Source organism: Lissotriton helveticus, chromosome 8 (genome assembly GCF_964261635.1).
Source record: "Lissotriton helveticus chromosome 8, aLisHel1.1, whole genome shotgun sequence".
NCBI lineage: Eukaryota > Metazoa > Chordata > Amphibia > Caudata > Salamandridae > Lissotriton > Lissotriton helveticus.
In genome coordinates this window covers 413,717,065-413,739,585 of record NC_136069.1, presented here as the reverse complement: position 1 = coordinate 413,739,585, position 22,521 = coordinate 413,717,065, and the positions used below count along the sequence as shown (strand labels likewise).

Here is a 22,521-nt window from a genome sequence, read left to right as displayed (position 1 = left end):
GCTGGTAATTAAGCTGGGACTCAACTCATCTCTGAGAGAATTACATTTTTGGAATGTAATCTGTGGTTTTACACTGAGATGCTTCTCCAAGTTCACATCAGTTAGCAGTACATGCCAATGTTTGTGTAGTATCTTGCGAAGTTGTGATGCCTGCCCAGAAAATTTAGTTGTAAACCGTAAGGTATTTTTCTCTGGGGTCTCTACGTCAGGGTGCAGTAATTTGGTTCTACTCACCATATCCACTTTAGCACAGGCTTCTAGAATGTTCTTGTTACTGTACCCTCTTTCCAGAAATCGACTAATCATAGTCTGTTTCTCCAGTTGGTAATTTTCTTCCGAGCTACAGTTGCGTCTAGCCCTTAATAGCTCGCCATAGGGGATGCTATACACTAGTTGTCTCGGGTGGGAGCTAGCGGCATTCAAAATACTTTTACCAGCTGTGGTTTTGCGAAATAGTTTCGTCTGCATGGTGTTGTCAACAATCTCTACTAAAACATCTAGAAATTCAATTTTAGTTTTACTCATATGGTCTGTGAATCTGAGATTGTATTCATTTTCATTCAGACGTTTAACAAAATTTCGTGCAGATTCCATGTCTCCATCCCAAATCAAAAAAATGTCGTCTATGTACCTCAGCCACAGGACACAGCGATCATGATCTTCCAACTGGGCGGCCACCCGCTCCTCCCACCAGCCCATCGCCAAATTGGCGTAGCTGGGGGCAAAGCAGGTGCCCATCGCCGTGCCCTGTGACTGATGATAGACCACCTCATCAAAGAGAAAAAAATTATTTTCCAAACAAAACTTCATCATGCTTAGAATCATTTTGGAGTGGGACATGAAAGCAACCGAGCGTCTCTTAAGGAAGTATTCCACAGCTTTCAAACCAAAATCATGTCTAATGGACGTGTACAAACTGCACACGTCCAGGGTAACCATAATGTAATTGGTTTCCCAGTGGATTCCTTCAATAATTGTAAGGAAATGGGTGGTATCTTTAAGGTAGGCGGGCAGACTGACAACATATGGCCTCAGATAATGATCAATAAATCTAGAAGTCATTTCTAGGAGCGACCCAATGGATGACACAATGGGTCTCCCTGGTGGATTCGTGGGGTCCTTGTGAACTTTAGGTAACAAGTATAGTACAGGGATACGAGGATGTAAACACTTCAAGTAATTGAGTTCCTCCCACACTAGGAGCCCCTGTTCTTGCCATTCATTTAGCATTTCACCATAGACCCTATTGGATTCAATAACGCAGGATCTATTAGATATCGTATAGCATGTAGTGTCAGATAGTTGTCTAAGCCCTTCCTTCAAATAGGCATCTTTATCGAGAACCACAACATTTCCTCCCTTATCAGAAGGACGTATCACAATTGAAGTATCAGATTTTAGTCTGTCCAAAGCTTGCCACTGTCCTAACGTTAAATTCTTCGCACCCCCTGGTATTTTGTAGTATCTCATCCTTTTTAAATCCTGTAGTACTCCTCTTTCAAAGACGTCAATAGCGTCACACTCCACTAAGGGGAGGAAAATGGATTTGGGTTTAAATCCACTACAAGGATTGCTATCACCCCTCAGATTATACTGTGACAGGTCAACATCATCACTATTCGCATCCTCTTGCGATGTCAATACATTTAACAATTCAACATCATTTGTATTTAGGTTGCTGTATGTTTCATTTTCTTTAACCATATTCGAAAGATGTTTAGTGTCAAACCATTTTTTTAACTTCAGTTTTCTCGAAAAGTAAAACAAATCAATACGAGTCAGGGGAAAATTAAAATTGGAGGTAGGGCAAAAAGACAAACCTAATCCAAGTAGTTCAGTCTCTTCCGCTGTTAGCATCCGCTTAGAGAGGTTCATCACCGTCATACTTGAACCTTCTTGCCCCTTGTTACCATTCCCACTGGGGTTGTTGCATCTTTTCTTGCGTCTTGTTTTGGCTTGTTTGTTCCTCTGTTTTTGCCTCTGCCTCCTCGTCCACCTTTGTACAACAAGTGGTGGCTACCGCGGATTATACCTCGGCGGAAGGCACCAATAGAAATATTTCGGAAGAGATCAAAATACAGGAACTATTCACTAAATTGGAGAAACTTCACCGCAAGGAATTGGCAAAATGGTGGGACGCTGAGTCCCTCCAACGCTACATTGAGGCATCACGAGTTCCACGTGGCCTGAGAATCTTTACGATCCCGACATATGAGGATCCAGACCCCCAGATGCTGGAGGATTGGTCAAAGAATTCCAATGCATGCTCTATGACAATGATGAAAATTCTCGTGAAATTTGCCTTAAAAGATCGTAAGAAGTTATTGGCGGCAATTGATGAAATAATTTCTGAGTTGGAGAAAGTTACTACTAAAGAAGCGATTGACGGCTTTATGGTGACTCTATCTAAGCGTTTGGAGGCTCTTGAGGCTGAAATCACCGCCAAAAAGCAAAGAAAATTCATGAGGGACTACAAGGATTATGAGTCTGGGCGTACACTCACTTTCCACAAAAAGTATGACCACCTCTTCGAGAAAAATGGAGGGGGGTTGAAGAAATCGTTTGTGAGTGATAAGAGCATTACCGTCTCTGAGAGTGATGTATCTGACGGCAACATTTCGGATGGCTCTGTAAAATCAACACGTGTTACACCTAAACAAAAGAAGATGCCAAATTTTTTAGATCAGTTCCAGATGATCTATCAAGGAAGGACAGAGCAACACTCTCAACAACAGGGTCAAAACTTCCAGAGGGGAGGTGGACGAGGAGGCAGAGGCAAAAACAGAGGAACAAACAAGCCAAAACAAGACGCAAGAAAAGATGCAACAACCCCAGTGGGAATGGTAACAAGGGGCAAGAAGGTTCAAGTATGACGGTGATGAACCTCTCTAAGCGGATGCTAACAGCGGAAGAGACTGAACTACTTGGATTAGGTTTGTCTTTTTGCCCTACCTCCAATTTTAATTTTCCCCAGACTCGTATTGATTTGTTTTACTTTTCGAGAAAACTGAAGTTAAAAAAATGGTTTGACACTAAACATCTTTCGAATATGGTTAAAGAAAATGAAACATACAGCAACCTAAATACAAATGATGTTGAATTGTTAAATGTATTGACATCGCAAGAGGATGCGAATAGTGATGATGTTGACCTGTCACAGTATAATCTGAGGGGTGATAGCAATCCTTGTAGTGGATTTAAACCCAAATCCATTTTCCTCCCCTTAGTGGAGTGTGACGCTATTGACGTCTTTGAAAGAGGAGTACTACAGGATTTAAAAAGGATGAGATACTACAAAATACCAGGGGGTGCGAAGAATTTAACGTTAGGACAGTGGCAAGCTTTGGACAGACTAAAATCTGATACTTCAATTGTGATACGTCCTTCTGATAAGGGAGGAAATGTTGTGGTTCTCGATAAAGATGCCTATTTGAAGGAAGGGCTTAGACAACTATCTGACACTACATGCTATACGATATCTAATAGATCCTGTGTTATTGAATCCAATAGGGTCTATGGTGAAATGCTAAATGAATGGCAAGAACAGGGGCTCCTAAAGTGGGAGGAACTCAATTACTTGAAGTGTTTACATCCTCGTATCCCTGTACTATACTTGTTACCTAAAGTTCACAAGGACCCCACGAATCCACCAGGGAGACCCATTGTGTCATCCATTGGGTCGCTCCTAGAAATGACTTCTAGATTTATTGATCATTATCTGAGGCCATATGTTGTCAGTCTGCCCGCCTACCTTAAAGATACCACCCATTTCCTTACAATTATTGAAGGAATCCACTGGGAAACCAATTACATTATGGTTACCCTGGACGTGTGCAGTTTGTACACGTCCATTAGACATGATTTTGGTTTGAAAGCTGTGGAATACTTCCTTAAGAGACGCTCGGTTGCTTTCATGTCCCACTCCAAAATGATTCTAAGCATGATGAAGTTTTGTTTGGAAAATAATTTTTTTCTCTTTGATGAGGTGGTCTATCATCAGTCACAGGGCACGGCGATGGGCACCTGCTTTGCCCCCAGCTACGCCAATTTGGCGATGGGCTGGTGGGAGGAGCGGGTGGCCGCCCAGTTGGAAGATCATGATCGCTGTGTCCTGTGGCTGAGGTACATAGACGACATTTTTTTGATTTGGGATGGAGACATGGAATCTGCACGAAATTTTGTTAAACGTCTGAATGAAAATGAATACAATCTCAGATTCACAGACCATATGAGTAAAACTAAAATTGAATTTCTAGATGTTTTAGTAGAGATTGTTGACAACACCATGCAGACGAAACTATTTCGCAAAACCACAGCTGGTAACAGTATTTTGAATGCCGCTAGCTCCCACCCGAGACAACTAGTGTATAGCATCCCCTATGGCGAGCTATTAAGGGCTAGACGCAACTGTAGCTCGGAAGAAAATTACCAACTGGAGAAACAGACTATGATTAGTCGATTTCTGGAAAGAGGGTACAGTAACAAGAACATTCTAGAAGCCTGTGCTAAAGTGGATATGGTGAGTAGAACCAAATTACTGCACCCTGACGTAGAGACCCCAGAGAAAAATACCTTACGGTTTACAACTAAATTTTCTGGGCAGGCATCACAACTTCGCAAGATACTACACAAACATTGGCATGTACTGCTAACTGATGTGAACTTGGAGAAGCATCTCAGTGTAAAACCACAGATTACATTCCAAAAATGTAATTCTCTCAGAGATGAGTTGAGTCCCAGCTTAATTACCAGCAAGCAAACGAGGGACAGGGTAGTACTTGGGGGTTTTACCAGGTGCAGGAAGTGCAAGGCTTGCAGCAATAGCTCTGACTGCAAGATTCTGTCTATTGCAGGTACAGAAAAGAAGCTGACTATCAAAAAGAAACTGAATTGTAATACCATGTATTGTGTGTATGTGTTACTGTGTCCTTGCAATAAGGCCTATATAGGTAGCACTATCAAATGTGCTAAGAAACGGGTCTTAGAACTCATGAGAGCTATCCGACACAACAACAGACAGTACCCAGTTGCCCGACATTTTTTCGAACAACATTTCCAAAATGAAAAATTGTTGAGAATGGTTGTTATTGATGAAATCCCCATTAACATCCGAGGGGGTAACCGTAAACTGGCCCTTCGAAAACTTGAGTCCAAATATATCATTGACATGGAAACTATGATGCCGCAGGGCCTCAACTCGAGTGAAGAATTGTCAATCCACCTGCACTGAGATATGATAAAATCATTTGTAGATATGTACATAATGAAATGTAGCCAAATTAGTCCTACGTAGGACCCAGGAGGTTTTGTGTAAATATACATAATATGTACATTTTTATAGTTGCTGCCGTTTTTTGAAAAGTTTAGGAAGACCTTTTTTATGTATGTTAGGATTTTTTTAGTGTATGACATTTTTTATTTTTATTTCCATTTCAGGTGAAGGCACATTATTGGTGAGGGTGAAGTACGCCAATTAGACCGTCCTTGATTTGTAAACTCATAATTTATGATATTGAATAACCCTTTATGTTCGTGCCCACTTGGGCGGATTGTTATGCTTTTGTCTACTCAGGCATCAGAAAGTCATAGAGATTCAGCTTATTGGTTTATTAGATTTATTATGGCGGATTGATGAATGCCCACATGGGCGGTATTTTTGGACTTTAATCAGAAATGTTAGCATATGATCTATGCTGTTTCGATATATTATGCCGAATCAAACTAATGCTTTCTGTATCAAATAGACTTATAATGAACTACTTGTGGTTTTTCTTGTATATATATTGTAAAAACGAGAATGACTAGGTCAAAATGGCGGAACCACCACAGAGGTATTACTTTTTCACTAGGGCTGAGTCCTTTGTTTATGTTTATCATTGATGCATATTTAAATGTGTATACTGTTATGCTTCTCTAGCGTGATCAAGCCGAAAGGTGAAACGCGTTGCGGTGCAGTCTGACATTTGAATAAACTACCTGCAATCCATGCAAGGTGTCCGTGTTGTTTCTTCCGTAGTTGGGAAGTGCTGGAACACGATATATATATATATATATATAAGTGAGTGTGCTGAAGCACTTTAAAGGGTTTGTTTTTATCTTTGGATTAGGTGATTGTCCATTGTGTGGCTGGTGCACAGTGTAGAGCATCCCAATTCTGGCAGATAATCACAATGCAATATTGTGCACGCGAGGGTGTATTATGTTTGCACTAGATTTTTCGGAGTATTACATGGTTTATAATGGTGCGGTATGTTACAGTGTTTGTTGTATATGAGAAAGGAAGACTTCTAAATGGGGCGAAGAACAGCCAGAAAAATGTGATACCCCCCACCTGGAACCGTATCCAAAAGGGAACTGAGCGAGCGAGTGAGTGAGGCTGGCACTCATTCACGGAGGTTTGCTCTCACTGAAGGAAATTTGGAAAACATTTGGACCAAATGGTGCATTTACACCTCAATTCTGAAAGAATTTTGCCAAAACGGTATAGGTTACTTAAGTAGCTCTGTATGGACGCTCATGAAATAATCGAATTGTTCAAGGGCTTCCTACTGTGGCTGCGGTTCCAAGGTAGTTCAAGAAAGGAGTCACTCGTAAGGAACATAGTGAAAAAATTGGGAAAGGTTCGTTTTAAAGAAAAAATAAATCACCTTTGGCTTAAAATGCTATATATATTTACAAGCAGTTACGAAGAGGCACTGATGCACAAGAAAAGGTTTATCTTTTTTTCAATTAGCATTTACTTCTCTGCATCCTTCTTTTTCCCATTTATCTATTCATGCATCATTCCTTCATCCTTCCCATCGTGCTTTCGTCATCCAACCATGCATACACCCTTTTCTTCTTTCGTTCCTAACTTCTCTCACACCATCAATCATTACATTCTCCTCATCCATCCATCCATCCTTCCATCCTTCCTTCACTCCTTCCTTCTTTCTCATCCATCCATCCATCCTTTCTTTTCTCCAGCCTGCTTTGCCTGTTCCATTTTTCTAACCATCCATCCATCTCTCCTCCGTCTCTTCATCCATCCACCTTTCCTGCCTTCCTTCATCCACTCATCCATCCATCCAGCCATTATTAACTCCAACTGTGTCCCCATTTATCTTTCTCTCCATCCAACTACCCTTCTTTGTCTTTCTCTTGATTCATCTATTTTTCTCTCCATCCATGCGTCCGTCCATACTTCTACTTATCCATACAGTCTTTTCTCCATCATCGGCAAATCCTTCTTTTCATCCATTAATTTCTAATTTTTTGTCTCTTAATCCCTCCTTCCCTCTCTTCTTTCTCTTTTGTGCTCTTCTGTATCAATTGTTCCACCTAGCTCCACGGCTCAGTTATTGGTCTTTATGTGCGTCTGTCTGGGGTGTTTGGAGACCAGTTTTACACTCGAAGGAGAAATAAACAACAATGGAATGACAATTTACTACTGTCTTGTATCACCCTACCCTTCTTAAGCTGGTAATGGGGGGGGGGCAAGAGAAGTGAGAGGGGTGTGTGTGTGTGTGGGGGGGGGGGGGTCAAGGCGCCATTGAGGTGGTATTAGAAAGTATGATGTAGTATTGTTGGATCAAAGTTGCTGTTGAGATTTTGATGATGGCCAGTTTTGCCATATCGGAATTTTGGGGTGTGTGTGTGTGTAAAGTTCTGTCTGCTGTGTACTGATTGGATCAATCATAGTTATTAAAGGCAATTCGTCAGCTTCATGCCACTGAATGAATGTGGGGTGTTCTCAGGTAAGGCCTATAAAGAGTTGAGTTGCCTGGGAGAATGGTGTGGCTTGCAGAACACTGCATTACCTGATCTAGAATCATCAGAGCCATTATAGCTTGTAGTGCAGCAAAGCCAACAGTGTACAACCTCTGCAGGGTTTCGAAACCGGTATTGCCTAAGTGCTGTGCACGAAAATGATAATCATGTGGCATGGCAGCCTTCATGTAGGTGATGTTTTTCTAAAGCACGTTGGGGTTTCGTTTTCAGGCATCCTCACAAGACTCGCTGACCCCTTCAAGGCCACGCTCTTATTGCTCAATATCCTTGGCTGAGAGCTGTTTTGAAAAACACCTCCCCCCACCCATCTCGCCCCCAGAATACCAGGAAATACCACAAGATATTTGATTCTCCCACATCTTCCTTGTTGGCTCCGGAAATACAATTTTCAGATTTTGATTTTTAACACGCAGCGTTGAACTTAAGAAACGATTCCCAACGCCGCATTTGCATTTCTTATATTTTTGGAGAAGCCTGGGTCTTTCTTGACTTACTTTTGCCAGGAATGAGTGAAACTTCTGCATCCAGGACTCTGAAAATAATAATTCGAAAAGAAACTGTGCGACTATTTCTGTATTTGTTCTTATTCATATTAAATTGTAATATTTCTTTTATCACCTGGTTGCGGTAAAGGATGAAAGTTAAATCCACTGTTCAATGCAGAACGCCAGGCTGGCTTGAGCACCCTCTTACTGTTGGATGCCTTGACATTTTTGGCATGCTCTTCATAAGGGAGGGCTGATAAACTAGAAGGGGGGGACCGTGTTGTCTACTTTGCTCAAGAGGCTTTGCTGTCATTGTGACTTCCTCCATTTTTAAATTTAAGTCCCCAATGAGCCATTTTTACTAGCAGAGCACAACCCACAAATTGTACAGCCATGGAATCGGATTAATTTTATTAGGAAAGAAAAACCTTTACAAACTCACCAGTGGCCTCTTAAAGGAAGGGAAAGGGTGCTAAAATGATCAACCATACCTTGCCCATTACTAGAGCACTTGCACCAGACTCACGAGCACATGTGCACTAAAAGTATTAGGAGAACACACTTTTCGAAACCCTGAGGTGGAGGGGCATGGGAGTCCAAATTGGTTAAGAAATTGCTTTGCAGAGGCTTTGGAGTCTGGCATTATAAAGAAATGGGCTGTGTTTTGAAAATGTGTCTGGTAGGAAGCCAGAATCCTCACACTGACTCTCCACCTTACTGGAGAGTCAGAGAAACAGTGTCATGAAGCCAGAGCAGAAGGTCAAGGAGAGGAGTGCTCCTGCATGAAACTATTTGGAGCACAAAATAGTGATTGGTGGACATTCTCGAATTGAACTTAAACACTGAATAGTCCTCTCAGTAGCATTCATTATTTGTGTTTTTTAGCTCACAGGTGCATTATAAATGAGGGCCAACCATATGTGAATCGATTCTGACCTCACGGCAAAAGAAGTAGTGCACTTTCATCGGAGAGGTGCAGTCAACTGTTAACAGGAACACTGGCAAACCCAGAGTTATTTATAATATTGGGCCTTATTAGTGCAGTGAAGCTCGATCCCCTTTGGCACATTGAGCACGAGACCCAGACATTCCTGTGCCATTTATTGCAAATGACTGTGAAAGCAAGACATTAGTGAACAGAAACTCCTGAGCATTCCACTATGTAGTCTGCCATTCCATTGCTTTTTAGTTATTCAGTTTGTTTTTGCCATTATAGATGTGGGATAAATATTCCCATTAATCTTGACTCCTCCCCCAAAATGAGCAGTCGTCATTTGGCAGTCCGGCCATACAACTAGGCCTCGTGGAAACATGGTGACTTATTGAAGTCGGTTATGGGTGTCCCGCTGGCACTCACTTTAAGGGTGACTGTTGATATAAGACATTGGGGTGAAGCAGTTGGATTGAAAGTTGCTCAGATAACTGGATTTAGGCACCTGCTATAATATATAAGGAGAGTGAGTTCTTGTATCTGGGTTAAGGCCTTTCACTGCCTCCAGCTGCTAGGAGGGCTGTATCCATTGTCAATTTTCAGAATACTCGCATAAGTTAGATTTGCATACAATGAAGCTTAGTGAAATTAGTTTGTATAGTCTGCCTTTTATTGTCAAAGACTGTGGGCCTCATTATGAAGTCTGGTGGAAGCCTCTGACCAGCTAGAGGCATTCCACCTGACATGGTAGGCTTACAGTTCGACCACCGTATTAGGATGACGGTGGTCAGAATTAACTCCTTTGACGCTCATGACGAGCTCAGCTCGTCATGAGGCACAGTGGAGCTGTGCTCATGACGAGCTGAGCTCGTCATAACCGCCGCGGAACGCCCACGCAGGGATAATTCCCCTCCTGTGCGGGCGTTCCATTGGGTGAGCTCGTCATGAGCGCAGCTCCACTGTGCAGCGTGATGAGCTGAGCTCGTCACGAGCACCGTGGCGCCGCGCTCGGCCCCCCTCCCCACCCCCCACACCATGGGGGAATTAGCCCGGCGGGGAAGGGGTTAAACCTGTGGGGGAATTCCGACGTGGGTCTGATGGGCTCAAGGAGTGCTTCGGAAAGACAGCACAAGCCCTTAATGATGGCGGTTTCGCCATCAGGATTATGATGTTGGTTTCCAACAGCCATTCCATGTCAGCCTTTGCGACATGGAAAGGCTGTCGGAAAGCGACATAGGGGGCCCCTAGCAGGGCCCCCTTTCCCACTGGCCCTCCATAATGGGGTCTGGAGTAAACATCCCTGCACCATGTGGCAGGCACCGCATGGTGCCTGCCACACGGTGCAGGGATGTTCACAAACATCAATTTTTCAATGGAAGCTTGTGCTGCCTTTTCCGCCCGCCGCACAAGCTTTCATTGGAAAATGGATGTTTGGGTCGCATCGTAATCATGTGGTCAAAACCGACAACCTAAGGTCGAGCGCTTCTAAGCTGCAACATCATAATCCTGCCCTGTGTGTCAATGTCTGTGTCTCAATAACTTCAGACACTCTCCTTTGCACAGCCTTGTCTTCCTTTGTAAAGTTTGTAGCTACTTTTTAGCTCCATGGTCTGAGCTATCTCATTGCACTGGATCATTTAGGCCCTAGCCCTCATTGAGTATGTTTTTTTAAAACAAGAACAAAACATGACCCTGATGCATAATCATTTTTCTCCCATGTGTCAGGGTCAGGGTTTGATTTCTGTGTCTGGGACCGCCATGGATTGAATGGCGTTTCTCCGTGGAGGGTGTAGTGTTGTTACCTGTCCTAAATAGTGTGGGTGACCTTTGTTATGACCTGTCGTGCCAGTGGCAGACAGGCAGGCAGTTCAGAGGTTTAGGCCACCAGAGTAACCTGAAGCTTCAAACCCCTCCTCCCCCACCTCTAAATGAGGCGAGGCAATTATGAGTTACACAGAGCAGAGTACTCTAAAAGATGCTCCGTCTTGTTAGATTTTGGATTTGCTCCAATCAAAAAACAGATGCCCTAAAAATATATTGCCAAGCAGTGGTGCCCTTACTGCAAAGAAAGAACAGCGCCATTTCAGGCTGTGTTAGACATAATACTCCCCTTGCTAGGTCAACCCAAGTATAATAAATAATGTGGCACTATCCTCCATAAACTGAAGACAGAACACACGCTTAATCCAGTATTGTTGCAGGTAAATTCATTTGGTATACCAAGTACCCTCCTCTTAGTGTGCAGCACAACAAATCTAAAATGAATATCTTTTTCTTCTAACGATATATTTTCTTATTATGCAAATCATTGATTTACTTAAAATGTATACTCTGAATGCAGTAGTAAATTGTCAGATCTTGTTGTTTGATGAGTGTCTTTGTTTTCCCAGACTCCAAGCCAACCCTGTGGGATCTGGAGCTGGCAAATGAGATTGCATCAGCCAACCAGCGATTACCGCGTAACGGGTTCGAGGAGATGATCCAGTGGACAAAAGAAGGGAAGCTTTGGGAGTTCCCCATTAACAGCGAAGCAGGTTTGTGGGCCAATGGACACTGTTTACTGTGCGGCACAAAAGGATGCATGGATGTAGCACAGGTACCTATGTGTCATCCATGGTCAACAATAGAGGCTCTTTGAGGGTGAAAGTCAGAGCAGTGTCTGCAGCATGGTTTATGTATCATGTATTATCAAGGTCCATTATAAAATGCACAGCATTTCATCCCTTCTTTAACCTCTTTGGCTTGAAAAGCATTATAGCAAACTTGAGTGTACGGATATATCTAAGTGACCCATCCCTCGTGTCTGATTCTCTGTCCAGCATGCAATGTGCCCTGAGAGGACATCAGTTCACACCTCTAGATGACTGTTGAAGTGCAGTATAGGCAGAGATTTCCTTTCCTACTGGCTTACATTGTCGCCGCGTCTCTTGCTTGGGGACTGGCTGTCATGTCACACAGTTCCACCAGATTTGATTGTATTTGGTTCAGAAATGCTTCTTGTGATCACATGTGAACACATGCAAAGCGTTTGACTTCCTAAAGAGTTTTTGTGGCATTTTATTAAAGAAAGATTGACATAAGGTTCTTTAGACAAACAGTAAGTTACTGTTGAGGAAAGTAAGTAGATGGCTCATTGAAAAATCATTATGAAGGAAAACAGTTGCATATTTATGAACGCAGTCCAACAGTTTGCGTGTTATCATAAAATGAAACTGTGTATGATTTAATGATATGATAGACTTACCCTACAAAATGGCTTTGTGGGAATTGGAAATTTGCAGCGTTGATAAACCCCAAGGCCGCATATCGAGGTGTTTGTGTTCATGGTGCTATCCTTGTTTATTCAATGTTTCCGATTTGTAGTTATTAATATATTTTTAGATAAGCGTTAGCAAATCGGGAGCATTGAAGTCGTTTCTCTGAAAAACCTCCCTGTATTTCCTTTCTTGCAATTAACTCACCTCATTTATTTCTCCTCTTGCTACTAATATAATATTCTGAAGCTCTGTTCATTGCGCCAACACCCATGGAACCTATTGCATCTTTGGCGTTAACAAAGTGGTACGCGTTTGGGTACTCTTGATTGCCTTTGTGAATTGGCCCGAACATCCACAGTAAGAAAGTTCACACACAGTACAAACAGAAATGATTGTGTCCACTTTGTACTTTTACAAATAGGGAGTTGTAGGTTTCAAAGCTGATGTACAGAGACCTCTATGAGGAGGTAAAGGAGTACTCCTGTAATCTACTTCCCATACTTAATGCTGTTGTGAATCTGCTGCCCTTGTGTCTAAGTAACTGTTATTTTTTTAAAAATAATTTGTATTGTTTTTTTTAAAACATACAACATGAAACATATAATCATCAGCGCTTTGTTGGTACATGGTAGCAGCCCAGCCGGGCTATGTTACTGGTAGTACAGGTTCGCAACATCTATGTTGTGCTGCCCCCCTATCCACTTTCCCAGTGAGAGGGGAGGGAGGGTGTGAAAGTGGGAAGAAATAGGAAATTAAGGTGGGGAGGGAAAAGGAAAAGATGGCAGCATACCCTAAGCTTGGTAGGAGCTCAGTGGCGTTCAGGTCTGGTGGGGCAGTGTGACTTTGTTGCTGTTCATAGTGGTTCGTATGTGTCTAGGAGCTTGTCCAAGGATGCCCACATGCCCCTGCGCTGCTGTCTCCATGGTGTGTTACGTAATGCAGTATTGTCAGCCCCTCTGAGGTATATCACCCAGTTGAGCCAACACTTGAAGGTTGCTTTGAAAGTGTCTTTCCAGTTGGTGAGTACTATTTTGACTGCTGCTGTTAGTAGGAGGTCTAGTAGGTCCCTGTCCTTTTGCGAGTCTAGCTCTGTTGTGATAAATGCGGCGGTGAGTGTAGCAAAGTCGTCTTTTAGTGTGCAACCTAGTGTTTCATATACATCCGGGGAAGTCCCTTGAAGTTTACCCAAGGGATCATTGTGAAAGCCCTTTGTGAGGTGTATAGTTACGTTAATTCATTTGTCGTGCTCTTTTATTGTGAATTTTGGGCATCAAAGTAGATTTCATGATGTAAAGAGTTTCAACAGACTGTGTCTCTCCTCAATTCAGAAATGCATAATATTTTGGAAATTAGGTTTCCAGTTAACGCCAAAGTGTAAAATACAAACAATATGCTTAATTCTAAGAAATGTTTGAGAGATGTAAATGTAATTAATAAATGTATATCGAATCAATGGAATAAACAGTGCATGAACTAACTTTCCAATCCCCTACCACTGTTGGTGATTATAAGAGGACACCTCAAGCAGAACAATCCCTGTTTGACCCATTTCATGCTACTGACGTCCAGTGTGACTCGCTGAAGATAAAACTCCCTGCTGAGTAAGGGATATCCATCTGAATCAGTGGTGTAACAAAGGCCCACGCAGCACCGCAGTGCCCCAAGCTCCAGGGGCCCCCCTCACCAGAGTTCCCTGGCATGACCGCTCCTGACTGAGACTGGAGGGGGGTCATCAATGTCGTTTGCGGGGGCCTCCCTCAAGTTTTGTTACGCTAGTGGATGTTAATATCGAGCCCCTGTCTTCATTTGGGTGTGAGCAGGAGAAGTCTGGTAACGACTGGTACACTCACCAGGGCAGAAACACCAGAGGTATGATAACTCATTTAATACCCATGGGATAAAGCGAGGCATTTTTTATAGTTAAGAGTCATGCACAGTTTTTACTTCCTTGCAGAGTGCTGATCGCTTATCGTTGAAGATACAGCCCTATCATAAGCTTGGACAAGGCCTTGTGTGGACTCTAAGTTCCTTGATCCCACCCCCCTACTGCTCTCTCTCACTTCTAATTGGTTTGATGGGTTGTTTGATAAGTAAGACTTACTGGGGTGCTCATCCGACACTGATCATGCATGTGAATTATGGCTGCTGTGGATTTTTGCCTGTGTGAGGGGCATGACATGAATTAGGCCTATGACACATGGGCAAATCAGTTATCCATCTAAAGACTGCTGCATGCTCGCTTTCCCTTACAGGTGAATCATACTTAAGTCAAGTGCTTAGGTTGTAAAAGAATGAGTGCCGGTGGCCAAAGCTCTGCTAAGAAGCTCGCACCCCAGTGCTTTTAAATGACGACACACCCAATGCCAAGGCTGGCTATTCTTTAAATCACTTCATGCCTTTTTAATAAACTACCAGACACTCCTATCCCTTTTATCGCCCTCTTTCAGGTTCCTGCTTTCTCCCTTTCTGGTGTTTTTTCCATCTTTCGTTCCTCCATCTGTTCACGTTGTTTGTTTTTCTTTCCCTTCTCTTGGTAAATTTCTGATGAAGAAAAATAAATGTTGGTCCCTAATGAGTGCCGTTACCCCCTACCACCAACCACCAGCACAAATTAAGCAGTGGTGGAGTCCTTAGGCACTCTCTTCCTATCACTGTCTGGTTTGACCATCCAAGTGGAAGTCGGTAGATATTTTTTTTAATTATTCATCGTTAATAATAAAGGTTTTTTTCAGTCATAGAGATACTTTATACCTGAGAATAGTTCATTTACTCTACAAGTGCAGATAAAGCTGCAGTAGTAAATCCCACTCAATTGGTGTTTGTAGGGTTTGAGACCCACTAGGGGTGTAACCTGCTCCACAATCTGGTCCATCGTTCTGCCTTTAGTACCAGAAAGACCTAAATGGGCAGCCCTACGCTTTAAAAGTAGCCAATAACCAGAAACATGCAAACTTTAGTTAAAATTTACTGTAAGTCTTTTGACAATTCAAGAAAGCTCAAATAAAAATACCATTGTCAGCTGACTTGTACCGTTTGTGTCTCAGCGGACTGTAGTGCTGGCACACAGAGTTCATCTTTGACCATGAAGATGGAATAGGGAAATAGCATGGTTTTGCACTTTTGCACTATAGGTCAAGTCTTGCCCAACAGGCTGCCAGTGCAGGTGATCATAGAACTCTGCTGTCCAACAAAGCAATTGTCTCTTGTACTTTTGCCCTTTTTCTGGGAACAGTTTTCCTGCTTAATGCAGTAGAATGTTCCTACTAGCACATGCAGCCTCAGTAACACAAGTTGGGTTGACAATACAAAGCACAGACAAATTCCCCAGTAAATTGTGTGTAGTAGTCTACTTCAGGGCTGGGTGGGCCAAGAGATCCTTAGCCCTTCATGTCCTGAAAGCTGCCTAATAGCGCCTTTTTTTGTATAAACACATACATGATTTGCCACTGCTGAAAAATAAAGTAATGTTATTCCAGACCATGAAAATGGAGCCACACTTGCTTACTGGTCACTTGCTTCGTATTAAAATGTTTTTCTGCGCTCCTTTTATCTCCCAATGCAATACTGATCGCGGGTTGTGGTAGAGGTTAGTTTTGTACCTAATTTAGAATGGAAAGGAGAGACTGGAGAAGGGTCTATTGCAAGGGTAGTATTCACATTGAGCAAGTTAGTGAGTGCAGCTTGCGCAAATAAAACTTTAATCAACTTATCAGTCATTTTTGAAGTCACATAGTCCTTATTAGAGTGTTATTTCAAATCCTTTTCTTATTTCCTATCCCTTAAAATTTTACAATTTCTTATTTTGTAGGTCTTGACGAGGAGCAGAAAGTTGAATTTCACGAGCATGTTTTTCTGGAAAAACACTTGGAAGATTTCCCAAAACAAGGACCAATTCGCCACTTCATGGAACTAGTGATCTGTGGGCTTTCCAAGAACCCATATTTAACTGTGAAGCAAAAAACCGAGCACATTCAGTGGTACTATGATTACTTCCAACAAAAGGAGGACATTTTACGTGAGAGCGGCCTGTGCCTCAACTAAAGATGCAACTAAGCCAATCTGTGTTTTTGTGTAAACTTAAAGCTATGTTTGATTTTCAAATAAATGTTTTTGTGCTTCTTTTGATAACATAAAAGTATCTTAAATACTATTTTCATTTTGTCTGATCAATAAAGCTAATATTGTCACTGTATTGAATAATTCTATCTTATGGCCATACTTAATGTTTGAATGTGAGTTGAAGGTGTATTTGAGGTGATAGACAATATGGTTTAGTGCCGTTTAGTTGCACATGGTGTACCTTATCTCACAACATGACCTGCCACCTGCTGTCCATGGAGAACTATGCCATAAGGTTACGGCTCCAGTCTGGTACCAGAGATATTCAGCAGGTGAAGAATCTGTAGGCAGTAGTATTCATCAGAAACCTACCTTTTTCAAAATGTTGGGTTTTTCCCAATCTAAATAGTTGGTTAGTGTAATTGCTGACACTGTTCCAGATAATGACTTACAGAGATATCATGTGTAGGCTCACTGAAGTAGACTGCCAAGAAGAGAAACTCATGAAAGCCTGGTCTACATAATCAGGTCAATAATTATCCATGAATGTCCTTCTGTAGAAAGTCTTGACTTCGAAACTTAAGAATAGTGCTAAAGCTAATATCCAGGGTGTCATATTTGGATTAAGCGGAGCTTCCTTACGAAGATCAAAACACCTAAGGTATGCTCGTCTAGTCCATCATGATCCTCAATGTCCCTGATTAGACTAGAAAGTGCATAGCACGGCTGAGCAGATAATGATCCTGGATGTCCTGCACCAGCCTAAAGTGCAACTCAACCAAGACAGAATTCCTGTTATTTGCCAAGAACAAAAAGCAACAAATAGTACAAACCTGGTTAAAAACATTAACTTTGATGGCTTTAAATCCCAACTTTCACCGAATGCCAGGTTACTTGGAATCACCCTGTGAACCAACCTCACCCTCAAGAAACACATTGCCAAAAAACAGTCTGCCTAGTACCAGCTATGTCTTATAATGAAAGTCAAAGACATTCAGAAAGCAGCTTCAGAACTGCTGTTCAAGCCCTCATACTCTTGTATCTGGATTGTGGTAATGCCCTAATCCCTGCCCTCCCAGTTGCCACACTGGCAACCCTTAGTGACGTCCTACAAGCTGCAGCACATCTCATTCAGGACCCGTTGAAACATGACATCATCACCCCCATCCTGATGGCACTCTATTGGCTCCCCTTGCTGGGCTGCACCATCTTCAAAATAAGCTGCATCATTTACAGAGCTACCATGACCGGCACCTCTTTTTGCAGACAAGCTCACCATTTCTGGTAGATCTCGGTACATGCACAGCCACGACACCCCCAAACTGCAGAACAAGAAGTGAAAAACAAGACAACGTGCCTTTTCCGTATATGTCTCCAGGATTGGTTGGTCTATCACATCTACTCTGACTGTGCATACTCTTCAAATTATAATTCCTCCAAATTGCCTATGTACTTTACCTGGAACTTATTATTTGTTTGTTGTACATGGCCCACGCGTCTGGTATTTGTTTATAGGTCACTTTATTTGATGTGCTTAACACCGCTATAACCATTTGTGTATCTTAGCTGACCTGCCTTTGATGAATGTATGTGATTCACAATCCTAACGGTTGTAACTCACGATACACTTCTTGCTGATTGGGATTACTTGATCCAACTTAGACTAAAGACCTAACCCTCAACCGCATGTTACTAACTGTTAATCACACCTTCTTACTGAATCATCTTCACCTAGCTACAGACAACTTTAATCCAAAAACCCAACAAACTAATTCCTGGACTTAATTGCTGCATTATGCAATACAATCCCGATAACTGCATTATTTGTATATACCTGTTCCCAACACCAATTTACCTTTTCGAAAAAAGCCAATTAATTTAATGGACACTCTAAGCTATTGGACCATTGGTACTACATTAAGGTGACTGGCCTCTATATTGTGTTATGCACTGTATTGTTTACTGTACTGTGTACCATATTATGCACCTACTCAAATGTCTACTGAAATGTAGAAGCAAAGCACACTGAGCTATATACCTGACCTTTTGCATTGCTCTAATTCGCAGGTCAACAACGACTTAAATAATGACCCAATCTTGATAAATGAGTTAATTTGGAACCGCAGACGTGATTACAGATCAAGCTGTTCACCATGATTGCTTATATATTGATGTAAGACAAGGATGAGATAGTATTTTGACAAGAAATCATGTTCACAGCAACAGAACATGGTACACCAGAAACAGTAGCAGGTAGATATTACTGCATTTTAGATGTTGACTGAGACACAGTATAGAGTAGGAAGATATTTACAGTAGACGTGCTAAACTGTTTATTTTATATGCATATTTACATTGCAGGATGGCGGAAGGGTATAAGAGTCAGCAGTTGATAATTATTTGTGTTCACTTTCAGGCATAAGTAGGTTAGATTAGTGCACTTTTTAAAGCAAGAATGGAGGAGATGCAGGGCAGTTCGGCTGAGAATCTGCTACTGAGGCAGGGGCCAACGAGCTGTTAAAATGGTGATGCACCGTTACATCGCAACTTTTACAACGGGAGTCTTTTACAACGGAACTTTTACAACGCAGGATCCATTACATCGGATGCCATTACAACGCATGGCATTACATAGCAGATGCTATTACAACGCATGGCATTACATCGTAAGTATAGGTAAGTATTTAATTTTTTTAATTTTATTAATATTAATTATAATTAAATATATTTATTTATGTTTTTTAATATTATTTTATTATTTATTATATTAATTAAAGTAATTTTTAAAATAAGTACAGGTGTACAGGGGTGTTTTTAGGTTTCAGGGTAGGGTTTGGGTTTTGGGGTACAGGGGTGTTTTTAGGTTTCAGGGCAGGGTTTGGGTTTTGGGGTACAGGGGTGTTTTTAGGTTTCAGGGCAGGGTTTGGGGTACAGGGGTGTTTTTAGGTTTCAGGGCAGGGTTTGGGTTTTGGGGTACAGGGGTGTTTTTAGGTTTCAGGGCAGGGTTTGGGTTTTGGGGTACAGGGGTGTTTTTAGGTTTCAGGGTAGGGTTTGGGTTTTGGGGTACAGGGGTGTTTTTAGGTTTCAGGGCAGGGTTTGGGTTTTGGGGTACAGGGGTGTTTTTAGGTTTCAGGGCAGGGTTTGGGTTTTGGGGTACAGGGGTGTTTTTAGGTTTCAGGACAGGGTTTGGGTTTTGGGGTACAGGGGTGTTTTTACGTTTCAGGGCAGGGTTTGGGTTTTGGGGTACAGGGGTGTTTTTAGGTTTCAGGGTAGGGTTTGGGTTTTGGGGTACAGGGGTGTTTTTAGGTTTCAGGGCAGGGTTTGGGTTTTGGGGTACAGGGGTGTTTTTAGGTTTCAGAGTAGGGTTTGGGTTTTGGGGTACAGGGGTGTTTTAGGGTTCAGGGTTGGGTTTGTGCTTAGGGCTAATTAAATTATATTTACCATTTATAAATTAATTAAAATATATTTATTAAATTAAATTAATTATATTATATTAATTACATTTTTTAATTAAATTAATTAAATTAAATACATTATTTTAATTAAGTTAATTTAATTACAATTTTAAAAATATTTAAATTAGGGCTAATTAAATTATATTTACCATTTATAAATTAATTAAAATATATTTATTACATTAATTATATCATATTAATTACATTTTTTAATTAAATTAATTAAATTAAATAAATTATTTTAATTAATTTAATTACAATTTTAAAAATATTTAAATTAAATTAATTTCATTATATTAATTAAAATTAATTACAATTTTTATTAAAATTAAATTAAATAAATAGATTTAAAGTTATTAAATTAATTACTATTTTAAAATGTATTTTAATTAAATTAATTAAATTAAATTAATTAAATTAACTTAATTACATATTTTTTAAAAAGGTATACTTACCTATACTTACGATGTAATGCCATGCGTTGTAATAGCATCTGCTATGTAATGCCATGCGTTGTAATGGCATCCGATGTAATGGATCCTGCGTTGTAAAAATTCCGATGTAACGGAATGCGATGTAAAAAACCGCGTTGTAGTGACACCAATCCGTTAAAATATGTAGTCCTGATGCTGCAAGTGGAGGGTTGGGCAGACAAGAAGGCTTCAGTTAGATGAGGTTGCAGCATAGGTATAGTAAGCAGTTCAGATAAGTAGCTGGGCGATATGTCATTAAAAGCATTAAAAGCTGTAACTAGCAGTTTGTAAGTTGCCCTCTCTCTTCCTTATAACCATTTAATTTGATGACAACTTAGGGGTCGATTATGATGTCGGTCGGAGTTGCCTCCGACCAACATCATCTCAGATTTGGGACCGACTGACCGTTTGGCGGTTCCGACCGCCTAATTACGGTGCGACCGCACATGGTGCAGTTGCATACTCACATTTCCCTATGGGAGCTTGTGCTACAGCTGCCATACAGAAATGGGAGGTTGTGTTCATCCCAGAACCACACACAGTGCAGGGATCAACAGGGGGCCACCATAAGGGCCCCCAACCGGAGTCCGCCCTGCTAGGAGCCCCCAAACTCGCTTTCTGAAATGCTTTCCATGTCGGAAAGACCAGCATGGAAAGCCTGTTAGAAACTGAGTATCGTAATCCCAACGGCGGAAACACGGTCCATTTGGATTATGTGCTGGTCTCCGACTGGCTCCTTGAGCCTGTTGGAATCCAGCTGGAATGACCGGCCGGTTTCAAATCCAACCGGCTACATTTTAATTAGGTGGTCGGAATTGAAACAAACAATGTCGGTCGGAAAGCCTCCAACTGACATCATAATAGACCCCCCTAAATTGGGTTAAAATAAGACCCAAGGTTTCTGCCTGATTGTTCTGGGATAAGTGTATCTGTGGGTAATTAAAAGTGAATTGGCAGATTTGTAGGTTCTAATTTAGTACGGTAGTAGACATTTTTTGTTCTTGAAAAGTTTAGCATAAGGAAGTGTGTGGCTGTGAGTCAATTAGAGACTTTGAATTGGTTTTCGGCAGTGAACGGTGGGAAGGAGAAGATAATTGGAGTGTCATCATTATATAGATAGTGGGAGATTCCAAATGATGAAATAATGTCTCCTAGCAAAATACTAAAAAGAGCAAAAAGTAGATGACCTAGGACACAGATTTGTGTTTCAGAGAGAAGAGGAACACCCGTCTTTCTTGGTTAGTAAGGTGGTGAGAGTGACTACGAGTCTGGCGTGGCTGATATTGTAGAAAGCAGCTGTATAGTTTCAGTCATATTGTTATAGATGCAGTTCTTTATGCCCGAAAAAGGAATATTACTCTCAAGTGGAAAAACATTGAAAATTACTTAGGGTGAATTATAAAGCTAGTTAGTAATACACCATGGATTCAATCATAATCATGAAATTAATTCAGAATTTAGGCATACCATATAGCTCAACTAAAGCTATGTCCATAAGATGTACATTTATTAAATACAAAAACATTTAATACAAAACATGATTATTTGATTCTTATGCAGTTTTCGCAGTCAAATCCTAATTGACTCAGTGGTTTGACATATCTGGTTGTCCTTGGGCTCATGTTTCATCAAGAAGTCCATTCTGGTAATTAGAGTTAGATTAGTAATGGGGAAGCCAAATAATTTCAATTGAAATAGTGTTTGTTTTCCCCCAAAGTCCCACCACAGAATGAGTCCAGTGCGTTTTATTAAAGCAGTAAGGAGACTTCCTGGAGGTATTGACTCATTTTGACCAGTAAGAAATTCCAGAGGCCTCACCAGGACAGTCTAAAAGACATGTGGAAAAAACTAGGTTCCTATAGCTTGTTTACGTAGAAAACATAACATATGCACCAAATGTCTGAATTGGAAGACGTTTGTATATACACACACTGCCATAATTGGTAAGTAAATTTAGTAAAAAGCCAATGCGAATCTCAAACTCACCAGCCAGGATTTAATGCAATTAAGGATAACAACTACTATTGCAAGTACTATTAAGCCATCAAGCAACAAGTGTGGGCTGAAGCCACTTGCAAGGGAGCTGTGCTG

At 41.3% G+C, this 22,521-nt stretch overlaps 1 protein-coding gene across 2 annotated transcripts in view; it reads left to right on the top strand.

Moving 5' to 3' along the window:
- Positions 1-16,635, top strand: part of MRPS31 (mitochondrial ribosomal protein S31) — a 185,458-nt gene extending 168,823 nt beyond the window's left edge. For both annotated transcript variants that reach the window (XM_078657248.1, XM_078657247.1), the window contains exons 6-7: positions 11,577-11,720; positions 16,252-16,635. In XM_078657248.1, coding sequence (XP_078513374.1) covers positions 11,577-11,720; positions 16,252-16,484 — 377 coding nt within the window. In that variant the 3' untranslated portion in view covers positions 16,485-16,635. The remainder of the gene's footprint in view (positions 1-11,576; positions 11,721-16,251) is intronic.
- The last annotated feature ends 5,886 nt before the right edge of the window (positions 16,636-22,521 follow it).